At 40.5% G+C, this 12,492-nt stretch overlaps 1 protein-coding gene across 1 annotated transcript in view; it reads left to right on the top strand.

Annotated features, from left to right (window-relative positions):
• Nucleotides 1-12,492, top strand: part of map1aa (microtubule-associated protein 1Aa) — a 40,488-nt gene that overhangs the window by 16,452 nt on the left and 11,544 nt on the right. Inside the window, exon 3 of the mRNA XM_023408410.2 lies at nt 11,693-11,775. Within this exon, the coding sequence (XP_023264178.2) occupies nt 11,693-11,775 (83 nt within the window). The remainder of the gene's footprint in view (nt 1-11,692; nt 11,776-12,492) is intronic.

Raw genomic sequence — 12,492 nt, 5'->3', positions numbered from 1 at the left:
TTCTAAAAGAGAAAAATACCTGACTGAAAAAAGAAACATGTTTTAAAGCTAATGATTTGAATGTTTTATCACATTTACTGCAAATTATTACAGGATACCACTGCTGAGCATTCAGCAGTTTTTCCTTTTACAGGCAGCTGTATGGTGGATATTTTATAAGATGATTTCAGTTTAATTCTTTTAAAAACTCTTTTAAAATAGTAAATAGGCCATGCATTTTATTCCTGGTGGTGTGCAGGAGACTTCATGTTGAAAAATTACATTTTCACATAAGAGCCTACCTGAACACTTCATAAACAGACTAAAATATCAAAAACAAAATCTGGGATATTTTATGTTGCTGGTGTTTTGAGTGGTGCTGGGGGACTCATGACCTAAAATCCAGACTAAAGCCCTGGATAAAAGATCATTATTGTTTCACTGAAACTCGAGGTAGCCAATATGATCTTCTGCACAAGGGAGAACAATTTGGATTGGAAAACAGAGAGAGGTCTTTTCCGATTCACGTGAATGCTGCTGGATCAGTTTGCAACCGGCGAAAACGCGAGTGTACGACGAGTTCCTGAATGCAGCATGAGCCACCAGATAGTGTAGGTGTTGAGCTGTACCAGGCCGATCCTGCCATCATCCTCATCCTCATCCTCATCCGCAGCAGCAGCAGCAGCAGCAGCAGCAGCAGCAGCATCCCCGCCCCTCCCTCTGCTCCATCCACACCACTGACGGACGGTAAGACACTTCACCGTTTATTCTCGGTCACATCCTATAGACGACGCGGCAGATAGCCCTGTCTTCTTCGGAGGTTTTTAAAAAAAAAATCTATTTATTAACTATTATTTCCATCCGCCGTGATGAAACAGACGCTTAAAATCAGGAGCAGAAATCTGTGGAGAGAGACCGGGCTGGTGGTCTGACCGGGTCTGACCGGGCTTCATAACACCGCATCGTTAATCCGGAGCGTCACACTGCATGAAGAGGGTCGAAGTCAGCGGAGGAATCTCAAAACAGGAATTTATACCGACAGTTACTTGTTGTGAGGATTTGACGCGTTGTAGTCTCGGTGTTTTCAGAGGCCTTGGACCAAAGATCATGTGAGTCACGTTATCATGATAATCCATTCACTGTGTATAGATATTTACATTCTGTTACTACAAACTGAGGAGCTCTTTCTATGTAATATACTGCTTCTGTGGCAGCATATATGCATGCATATGGTGCATTTCAGTCACATGATGTACTTTCTGGTGTAAGAGCCACAGCTGGGATTTATTTTTACAAATACAGAGATTATGAATCCAGATTCCTCACAGGACAACCACTGAAAAAGGCTCTAAAATGTAATTGTTTTTCCATCAAAATGTTAAAATATATATTTCCTCTTAATGTTTCCTCCCATTTTCACCATTCTGGTGGAGAAATAAAAATCTACAAATGTATTTTATCGTTATTTCTTTTTTTGTTTGGCTTCAAAACAGTCAAATAGAGACTCTAAAACGTATCAGAATCAGCCATAAAAATATGCCCTGTGTAATATATGTGCATTTGCAGCATATAAACTCCTCATCAGGCTGTTAAATCCAACCAAATTCCCCCAAACAAAACTAAGATATGACCTCAGTGTCTTTTCTGGAATTGCTTGATTCTCTTATTATGATGGATGATGATGCCGTTTACAGTCAGAGCAGTGTAGGCCTTCATCCTCCCTCTTATCCACCACAGAGTGAACAGACTCTCTGACTCATGTTTACGTTTTAACCCACAGTTTATGCTCATTTGTCTGAGCATTAGATTCTCTCAATTCAGTTGAGTAAATTTGGGTGACCTGATTTTGAAGGTGGGAAAAAAAAGCAGCACATCTTCTGACCTGAAGGCAACAGCTGAGGCTCACCGACTGCGAAGCCGAGTCTCTGGTCCGGTCAGGCTGCAGCAGCTCATTTGTTCGTGTGAAAACTGTGTAGGGATGTGGATTAGACTTCACTCTCTGTATAACCCCAAACTTATGCAACCAGCCACACAAAAATGTCTGAAAATAGACACAGACACACTGACAGCTGTTTTAATCCAGAAACATGTGGGCGAGGGGCAGTAGGTCTGGGAGTTATGTTTTTTATTTACATAGTAGAAATGTAATGTTTTGCAGAGCTAACTGGTTAACGGCAACATTTGTTTAACGCTGGTGCAGTTGGTTAATTAATCTAGTTAACTGACAGAAAATTAATTTGCAACTATTTTGTTAATCCAGTGGTTCCCGACCTTTTTCCAATTTATGACCCACTTGAAAATCTCAACAATGTTGGTATCAATACGGACGCCAAATAATACGCTCATAGAGCACTTTTTATTTTAATGATAACGATTGAACATTCAGGAATGAGCTGAACGCAGGGGGAACATGTACGAAGCTCAATTTTCCTTTTATGTTTGATGATTCACCATCTGTCTCTTGACTCTTCCTGTTTCTAACCAGCTATCCATTTTGATTCTCCAGTTATTGCGATGATTGTAATCTCTTAGTGCGCAATCAGACTGATAGCAAAAGTTCCTATCACCGGCTCATCACAGTGATGGGCCTTAATAGGAGGAGGAGGAAAAAAAACAATGAAATTTGTAATACCTTCACCGTCCACCAGGTTCAGAACCACTGTGTTAATTAATAGTTTTCTATTAATACTGTAACATTAGAAAACAAAACAAAAACACATTTTAGTATTTCGAATTTTATTCTCAAATGTGTTTTATAGTATTAAAAAAATGCACCTTTTGGTTTCGGATGTAGGGCTATGGATCAATTCTTCCCCAGATTGATCATTTGGTCCATGAACTGTCAGAAAACAGTGAAAATGTCCATCACGATATTCCAGAAGTCCGAGGTGAAACAACTGACGATCTTAATAATCACTCAAGTGTTTAAATCATTTTTAAGGCAAAATTAACAATTAATTGATTACAAAAACATGTCATTTTCTGTCATCTGACTAATTGATTAATCAATGGACCAAACAAGCCTTCTAAAGACGTCATGACAAAGTGTGATGCACGTATGTTCATGATTTTTCTGACATCAACTAAATAGTTAATCTGCTGATTGGAATAATGAAAATAATCGTCAGTTGCGGCTCTACCTGCGTTGTGACGAGATCAGCCCGTTGAGTGACTGGTGATTTATTTTTACTGTCCTGTGGAAGCTGCCTTTGAAACGTCCTTGAGCAGGTTTCATCTTTCACACGCACTGAAGCCTTTCACTGTGCAGACCGGGCGGGAGGATGGAGCAGAGCAGCTCAGGTCTTCTGTCATAATATTTTCACTGTACGAGGCACCTCGGTTCATAATGTCTACAACCGGCTGAATGAGAGAAGATTTTATTCTTTGCTTTATTAGATCCTCCTGTAAACAAACCCATCCTTGAAGCCTGTTCCCACTAATTAGCACCACCACCCCCCACACCACCTTGTAGTGCGCTCTGTGAACTCCCATAATGCCTCAGGGTGGGTGAGGCAGAGTGCTGAGTTCAGCAGGATCAGGCAGAGAGGAGGGTGGATTGAGTGGATGCCCAGCAACAGGGATAGTCGTTTGCTGGTTCGGTAGAGGTGTGGCTTCAGACTGACTTGAAATCAGGCCTGATGATTCTTAAAGCACGAGACTCAACTCGGCACCTTTAAAGAACAGATATACTGGTGGTGCGTTCTCCATTTCTGCACTTGCTGGTTTTGTTTCAAAATCAAGGAGCAAAGACGCTTTTCTACAGCTGTAGTTTTGCCTCGACGTCCATCAATCGTACACAAACAAATCCATCAAAAATAAGCTCATAATGTATTCAGCCGTTGTGTGGTGTCAGAAAACCAGAATGCGGTGCAGCCAGAAGACTGCTTTGTTTTCCTAAACATTACCATGGGTGTGTGATGAATGAAGGTCTCTCACCTGGCACATAAGCCAAAAATCTTTTCTAATTTTCATGGGTTAAAAATTCATAAAAGAAAGAGTAATAACTGACCCTGTTTGCAGTCGCAGATGTCCTGTTGACAGTTTCACAGACGTTTTATCATGGAGCTCGAAGGATTTCTTTTCATTGCAATACCACGAGTGACCACTAGGACACCTTAGCCGCAGGGCTGAGCGGTGGCGACGTATCCAGCTCTCTTAATACATCCAAGGAACCAACAGCAGTGGTCCTCTAGGTGTTGAAGAAAGGCATTCTGGGAAGTGAAAGAAATCATGAACTAGCAGATAAGACAAGCTGGGGAACAGTGGGCACACTATGGAGCAATTCTAATCAGAGGAAAAACTACAACATTTTGTTTCAACAGGGAACAACAAATATTTTGATTATCTATTAAGAGTTAAAGCCATTAATCAAGAAAAAATGCTGAATAACTGAAAACAGTTTGTAGGCGATCAATCAAATAATATCAAATTGATTTATCAGTAATGAAGTTAATCAGCAGTTGCTGCCAACTATTTGCAGCCAATAAAGGACTTTTCCTTTGACAAGTCAGCAACAATTTAGATTATTGATGCTGTTGATGCAACAAAGTTTTATCATGAAATCACATTAAACAACTCATCAATCAAATCTCCAACAAAAACACCGACAGTGGATTGATTTGATGTGTCCAAAGCCTCTGAGCCATAGAGCTCCATTGTTTTCCAAAAACAATAAAAAACACATCAGTGAGCCTCACTGTTGCACTGGGTACCATGCTCCTTCATCACCATGAACACACACACACTGTTGTTTATTTTGACTCGGCTCCACGCACCCCGTTACCAAACACTCACTGCAGCACCAAACGTGTATTAATCCACCGCTGAAAATAGTCCCCAACGAAAGCACAATTTCCTCCTGTGTGAGTAATGTAAAAACTGCAGCGTCCAGCTGTCTTGGGATGTTACTTAGCCTTTTTTAAGAATGAAACTATATACAGAACAACACATGGTGCGCTCTACACTCAGCTGCTGAGGTAACATGGAGGAATATTTTAAACTGGATTCTGCTGCTGAGACCGTTTAGTGTATCTGGTTTCTGTTGCTTCTAACAAGTTTTGTTTCAGAATTTGACAAGTAGAAGTGAAATATTCTCATCTTATAACTTCACGGTCTGACATACGGATGAAGTGTTCATGACGTTTGGTGAAATTCTGCCGTCCAGGCTGGTGTGGATGTTTGCTGTTATAAGATCATATGTGGAGTGGAGGTAGCTTTCACAGAGACCAGCTCGGTTGGTGCTCACATGCTGCGAGCTGTAATTACACTCTGATCTGTGTCTGTTCACACTGGAGCTTTCCATGTTACACTCTCACCCTGACTGATGTGACCAAGTGTGACATCGTCCAAAAAAAGATACATCAATTAAAAGTTGTTAAATTGGGTAAAGTAGTGGGAAAGATTGTGTAACGTTACTTTTAATGACACTTGTCAAAATAGCACAGTAGTTGTTGTCTAGATAATTTAGCTATAGAAGTCATTCAAGACCATTATTTATCAATCATGGTCAAACTTCCAATCTTGATAAATCTATTTTTTATCATTTATTCTTATCATAGCACAAAAATAACAACAACCTTGAACCTTAATGACCAAACCTAAAAAACAAAACACCACAACATAGTTGCAAAATTGATCCAAAATTGATCCAGAATCCAAAGGTGAATTCATTAATTAAAATCGTAGAACTGATCGTTATCGTTGAAGTTATCCAAAGCCCCCAATAAAAGTTTAAACTCAGTGATGGGATGTGCTCTCTGTAAATCACAGTGGACCAGTTTCCCTCCACGGAGAAATGACACCACTGGTTATTGAAATGACAAACAAAACGTACAAAGCATCTGACTTCAAGACCAAAGTTCACGTCCCGTCTTCTCCTAACAGTCAACGAGCTTCATGTCAGAACACGTTTTCTTATCTTAAACCTCTCTTAAGTTTTCCTGTGAAGCTTCAAAGAGTAGCTGCACATTTGCGAGATTTGATCGTTACCGTTTATAGGTGGTGCAACCAAATTGCGACATGGGGAAACCTGTTCTCCCGTTCCTCTAAAGTCCCGCTGTTGAAAATCTGAAAAACATGACAAATTTAGTCAGTAGTCCTATTAGAGCTACAGATGGTTTGTCATCAGGGCAGAACAGCACTGCACCGCTACAGAAATAAAGAGGGAATGATCAAACATGAAGTTAGATACAGAAAATGTCTTTCTAAAGCGAAGCAGTGCATGATGGGACGCGTGATGGTCATGTAGAATATTACACTGACAGGTGATGTTCCTCTGGACGGTGAAAATGCAGATGATTAACAGTCTAAACACAGGATGTGATTTCATTAACAAGTGTAACTAAGTGGTCTCTCATGCATAAACTTAACCAGACTTTAAATAGATGGGAGCTGCAGATCACTAAACTACACTCGCATGAGTTGTTTAATGAGACACTGAAAACAACCTCTTTTGTTCTCTGGGGTATAAAGAGCAGCTGTTTCCTTAAACACAATCACTTATTTGTTTCCTAATTAACTTACAGATTTTCAAAGCAAAAGTTTGATGGTTTGTGCTGATGATTCAGCCAGGAGAGTGTTGGAAATGTCACCCAACGTTCGTCTATATAAAACTTTTCCTTCCAGAACATTGGATGAAACTCTGCCCACGTCTCTAAGAACGATCACAATACTGGAAATATCTTGGAGACATATCTTGCAACTTTGTGGTTTTCCAGTACAAATGCTACATGAACTTAAACTTGTCAATGGTTTGAGGACAGCCAATCAGGACCACGTTCAATTATGATGATGACTTTCTGGGGTAAAACAGCGTGGGATTAATTCAGATTCAAATAAAAAACATTGGGGTCTGGGTAAACTTTCCTATTCACTTTCGGACTTCACTTTACATAAATAACTATTTCTTTATCAAATATCTTCAGTTATATCTATAGAAATTCTACTGTTTCAATAGAAGTTTGTAGCACTATAAAGTGGGACCCTTGTGTGACACAGTCAGGCAGCTTTTACTGCGGTGAACACTGCTGCTGCACCACAGGCTCTAATTCAGCCCTTTGATTATTTCCCTCAAGGCTCACCTGAAAACTGCATCAGTATTAGAGTGAAAGCAGCAGGTACAAATCACCTGCGTGTCAGTTACACCTCTCCAAGGAAATGTACACTGGAGTGCTTTCTGACAACTCTCTTCTTGGAGTCGTGATTCACTTTAATGTTTAATTTTCCTGCAGTATTACCTCTGTGCGCTGCGCTCGTTTATGTGGTGTTGTGTTTGGTCTGATGGGTGAGGAGTTACTCAGGGGCAGATGAGTGATTTACTCATTTACTAATCAATATCAATCATCTCTGTTATGATTGTTAGATAAAGTCACTTTTCAAACCAACAAATTACCATACTTGGCACAAAATAGTAACTAGCTGCATCACAATATATCTGAACACCAATGTCCTTCCACATTTGAGAGGGTTTTATATGAGTGTTAATTATTACCACACTTTATGTGGTAACAATTACAGCATGGGCAAACAGTGCCGCCCATTATATTCACATTCTGCGATCCCTGCTGTCATTAAGAACCATCTCAATAACTCTGACCAGTCATAACAAGGACGCTGCCAGTCAAAATAAATGAGGTTACAGGTCATAAACAAAAGCTCCTGCCAGCGGGAAACTGAACAAGCAGCGACCTGATAAGCAGCAGCTAATTAGTCTGTCGTTGTGGCCGTAAATGTCTTTGATAGCGCGGTTCAATTTGCTGTTGTTCACTTTGAAAATGTACACAACACGTTGGCTTTTGAAATCCATCTGAACCCCCGCTGGATACACAGCTGAAAACAGCAAGGTGTGTTGTGTGAGAGCCAGTTATTCAACTGGACTTCTTTACAGCATCCGTCAGTTATTGAACAGTTATATTTCCATATGTGGCCGTTTCTGTCCGCTGCTTCTTCTTTGTGTTTTCTTCACTGTGAAACTAGTGCACCACCACAGGCAACATTTTCCTGCAGTTTTATTTTTAACCACTGTGGTGAGGCAAGTAGGAGAACCACGCCATGTGGAGTCACACAGAGTGACACATATGGGACATGGTCTCCTTTCACAAATGAACCCAAACACACAGCGGACTTCTCTCTTGGCCTCGGGTGGCGTTTTGAGCGCGTGAAGCTGCGGCCTCTGCTCGGCAGCGAGTGGGAGGCTTGGACAGTGGTGGCTGCAAACCACTTCCCATCATACACCAGGAACACGAGTGTGTAGGCTCGCTCTGCTTTCGATTTATTCCTTAATGCTGTGAACGCCCACTCACTATCAAGAGTCTCAGTGAAAATCTCACTGAGATTTTCAAGGGTAGATGGAGAATTCTTTTTCTGCACGACCTTAATTTGTAAAGCTCAGTGAAACAAAACAAAATACACAGTTATCTGTGTGTGATAGAGTCTGTGTGTGTGTGTGTGTATATCAACTAATACATGACACTCAGTTTATTCTTGACTTTGCCTAAGTGAAAAATCCAAACTTTACCCAGCTCCAGCTTCTCATTTGTGATGATTTGCTGTGTAACTTTGGGTGTTGAAATGATGGTCAGACTCAACAAGCAAGATGGAGACTTTACAGGGAATTTGAAAGTTGAAATGGGCAGATTTCTGTCTTTTTGTAGTCCAAACGATTAATCGTTTAGTCAAGAAACTAATAAACTAAACATCAGTTACAGCTTTAATCATGAAATCAGAAATCTTTTTCGTGTTAATAAATCATCAAACACGGCCACATTGACAGGTTTAGCATATTTTAAAAATAGGTTATGTAGAGAAAACAAATCCAGTACGCTAAGGTACTCAGGTAATCCCTGTCCTTACTCTGGGGAGGTAACCAAGCTCATACCTGTTCTCCATCCTTGTGGAACGATGTCAAGGTCATATCTTCTTTCTAGCACGGTCCACTTCGTCTCTCAGATACTCCTCTGGTGTCAGGGCCGTTCTCAGATTAATGTCATGGCGAAGCAGTAGATGATGACACCTTGCTGTTAATGTCAGGCACATCTGTGTGGTCAGTCAGCTGTCCCTGAAATGAGTATGTCACAGGTTTACATTGTTTGAAAAGAGGCTGGTGCCTTTAATTCGACACCAAATGTGACTTTTCATCATCCATTAGTTTTCTTTCCTCAAAGTACCACTCACAATTTTACAATGTCAAGAAAATCAAATGTACCATATAAAACAACATACCAATTGAAACCTTGTTTGAATTAATGTTTAGGGCTTTAAAACCTATTGAAGGGTCCTGATCCATTGCTTTAAATTGTAAGAACTATGTAGTTGTATAGCTGTCAACAAAACATCAGTTAAAAACGCTGTGTGTATTGATCAATTAATTGGGGCACACCCCTGAAAACTGTGTTCAAATTGTTTACAGTTACTGAGAGCCAATCAGCTGGCACGTTAGGTTTTATGAACTCTCTGTTGATTGGAGGAAAAACATGAAATTCACCAGTTATGTGTTGATGGAGTTGGCAGCAGAAATGCACCATCCACTGGTCATTTTCACCCACATACAATAAAACATGAGAAAATATCTTCCAAGAATTCATATATCAATTAATTAATGAGCTTCCAATGCTATTTAACATACTGAAAAGGACGTAAGAGAAACGGAGTGCCAATACTGGCCTTGTTTGGTTTTTTCTCTCTCAGCATTAAACTAATTCATTCAAAATACAGTGTTGATGCTGCACAGAGTAAACACCTCTGTTCTGGTGTTGTTATTTTTACATTCAAACAGTCTCCTGGGTTGAAAAGAAGCGCATCCATCGGTTCCACTCTACTTGTTGGATGAGCAGCTGAGTAAATTCAGATTTTATCCTTCTTCAGAGGAGAATGTGACAGTGAAAGAGCAGCATACACAAACTGGGCCACAGTGTTTTTACTCATTACACATGCTACTGCTCTAATGTTGGCTTGTTAGTTTGCACGGAGTGGCTCATGGTTCTGACTCGTCGGCTGGTACGTTCCTTCAGATGCTGACAAAACTGTTATATTGTGAAGTGACATCGTTGCCAGTGTCTTGTGTATCTGAGCCTTGTTTATGAATGTAAGGTTTTCTGACCTAACATGTAACCCCTAGATAGTAAGGCATGTCATCTTCTCTCAAAGCACTTAATTTATTCCTCACCCCTCCTTGCCCTTGCCTCTACGCTTTGGCAGGGAAAGGAGAGATAACGACCCTGTGACAGCTCCTTCGCATTTCTGAGGTGAAGGAAGAGCCAACATCTTCCAAGCTAAATATAGCATCCCCTGATGAAGCGGCTGCATGCTTATAATGCTGCTGCTGCTGGTCCTTTGGCACTCGCCTTCACCTCTTGTACTGTGTGATGCTGCGTGCATACTGTCATGCAGCATGAGCCTCCCCTCCCTCTCGCAGAAATGCTGCAATGCGTCTCCCTCAGCCCAACACTGGGTCAGTGTAATTCGGCTAGCAGCAAAAACAGCTAGAGAGCCGTCCCCATAGCAACAGCCAATGAGGCTTGTGGTTGAGGGATTTTTTTTCCCCCACTATTGTTGTGATTATTTGAAAAGAGCATATTTGCAGGATTAAACTCATTGGGGGAGGGGGGAGGTGGGGGGGGGTTTAAATGCTCACTTGACATAAGATGGCAAGTGAGCAAAAGAGAAGCTGGGCGGGGTTGAGGATGCTTATGCACAGCCATATGTGCATGCAGAGGGCATTGCATTATCGGTAGCTGACCCTGGTCATACAGTATTTTTATACAAGGAAACATAGTTCTTCTAATTTAACTTATCAAGTAACAGCCCAGGTTACAGCCTTCCTGCTTTAGAGTTCTGCCAGGTATTTTTTCATTACTGGAAAATGTTCTGTCCTATACAGCTGCAGCATTACAAGCAGTTTATCAGGAGGATGTATCAAAAGGTCAAACCAATCTTGATAACATATTTTAACATCTTTTCTTCACATACAGTTTTTCATTGAGACAGAAATATTTCGACCAATATTGAATTAATTTTCCCAACAGGATGAACTAAAAAACTGATCGCTTAATCTTTCATCCAGCAACATCATCGGGCGAAAATGTTTGTCCAGTACTTTGGTTTTTGACTAGATACCTGCAGAACAAATCACATACCCATCAGCCTCAGCTGCACTTTGTGTTTAATGCTAATTCAGCGCTGTGCTTAGGTACAGACTCACAGATGTCCGTCTACCTTTCAGTGGTTTTAAGAAAATCTCATTTATTCCTGCGTATCTCACAGTATTGTACCAGTTCTGTATCAGTTTGGTCTAGCTTGTCATTAAAGTTTTATGATATTTACACAGATATATATAATATATATTTCTCAAAATTCAGCCTGGCATATTTTGGTATATTTAAACTTTGGGATTTCCACTAGAATTTAAAATAAGATCTGTAGGATTGAACAATATTTTCCTGTACAGCGTGAGTTTGCAATAACTGAGGTGCTGGTTTAAAGGATTCCAGGAGTTATTTTACATGGAGAGTGCTGAGTGTTTGGCTTTAGTCACTTTCCCTTTGGCGAAAATTCTTCACAGCTCACAATTCCCTCCGCACATCAAAATGTGGCATGATTTCTGAACAGGTCATCTAGCTTGTAAACATGGGTGTGGGCCCAAATGTGTGTCGTCGTTTGCCTTATGTGCTTTGGTGTAGTTATATGGTTTTGTTTTTTTTGTCTCTGTTTCCCGAAGGACAACGAATTCTCCAGTATCAGAGTGATGTCCTCGAGACAGTGGTGTTGGTGAACCCATCAGAGGAGACTGTTGCTTCAGAGGTGAGTCACACTCAGACAATAAAACCACAGGGTGATGATGACCAGATGCTCTGACTGTTACAGGACACTTGCAAATGTTTTGTATATTTTATTAAAATCACGATATGGAGTTTCAGGCCAAAGTGTTCAGTCTGAGTTGAACTTGGCTTCACTTATGAAGAATAAAGCACCACCTGCTGTTCACCATTTAGCCCCAGTGGGCAGTCCATGTCTCTGCTGTTAGTGATTTGTCAACTTCAGCTGAAGGCCCACAGTGTGAGAGATTACTGTTTCATTGTCCCCTTTTCTGGTGGAAAGTAGTGGACATTTTTCTTTTTCCAGACAATCTACTTTGGGTATTGAGTCACGCTGATTGCATTAGGACAGAAATTGACACTAGACACTATTCCACTCCTAGGGGTAATTTTAGACTGTTATTTTTATATTTGGTGTATGAGCAGCTTTCATCTTGTACTCATTGTGTTGCAATATCTACGATGATTTGAATTCTTTCCGTTCTTTGCCGTTCATTATTCCCAGCTGTTATTATCACTCGGTGGATGAGTGATGCCCAGATGAGATTAATTATAGGACAAATTGAGCAGCTCTCAAACTCAATAACACTCAAATCAAAATAAATATTTTAACGCAGTGTGTGTTGGATACACGCGTTTGATCAATCCAAAAAGATTTTTCATCTTTCCTGTCCTGTGTCATTTGACTTTTTGGTTTTGATGT

The sequence above is a fragment of the Seriola lalandi genome, unplaced genomic scaffold (genome assembly GCF_002814215.2).
Source record: "Seriola lalandi dorsalis isolate HSWRI2012SDOR001 ecotype SW California unplaced genomic scaffold, Sedor1 jcf7180002054361, whole genome shotgun sequence".
Lineage (NCBI taxonomy): Eukaryota > Metazoa > Chordata > Actinopteri > Carangiformes > Carangidae > Seriola > Seriola lalandi.
Note: the sequence above shows the minus strand (reverse complement) of the source record. Positions and strands in the feature narration are given on the sequence as shown.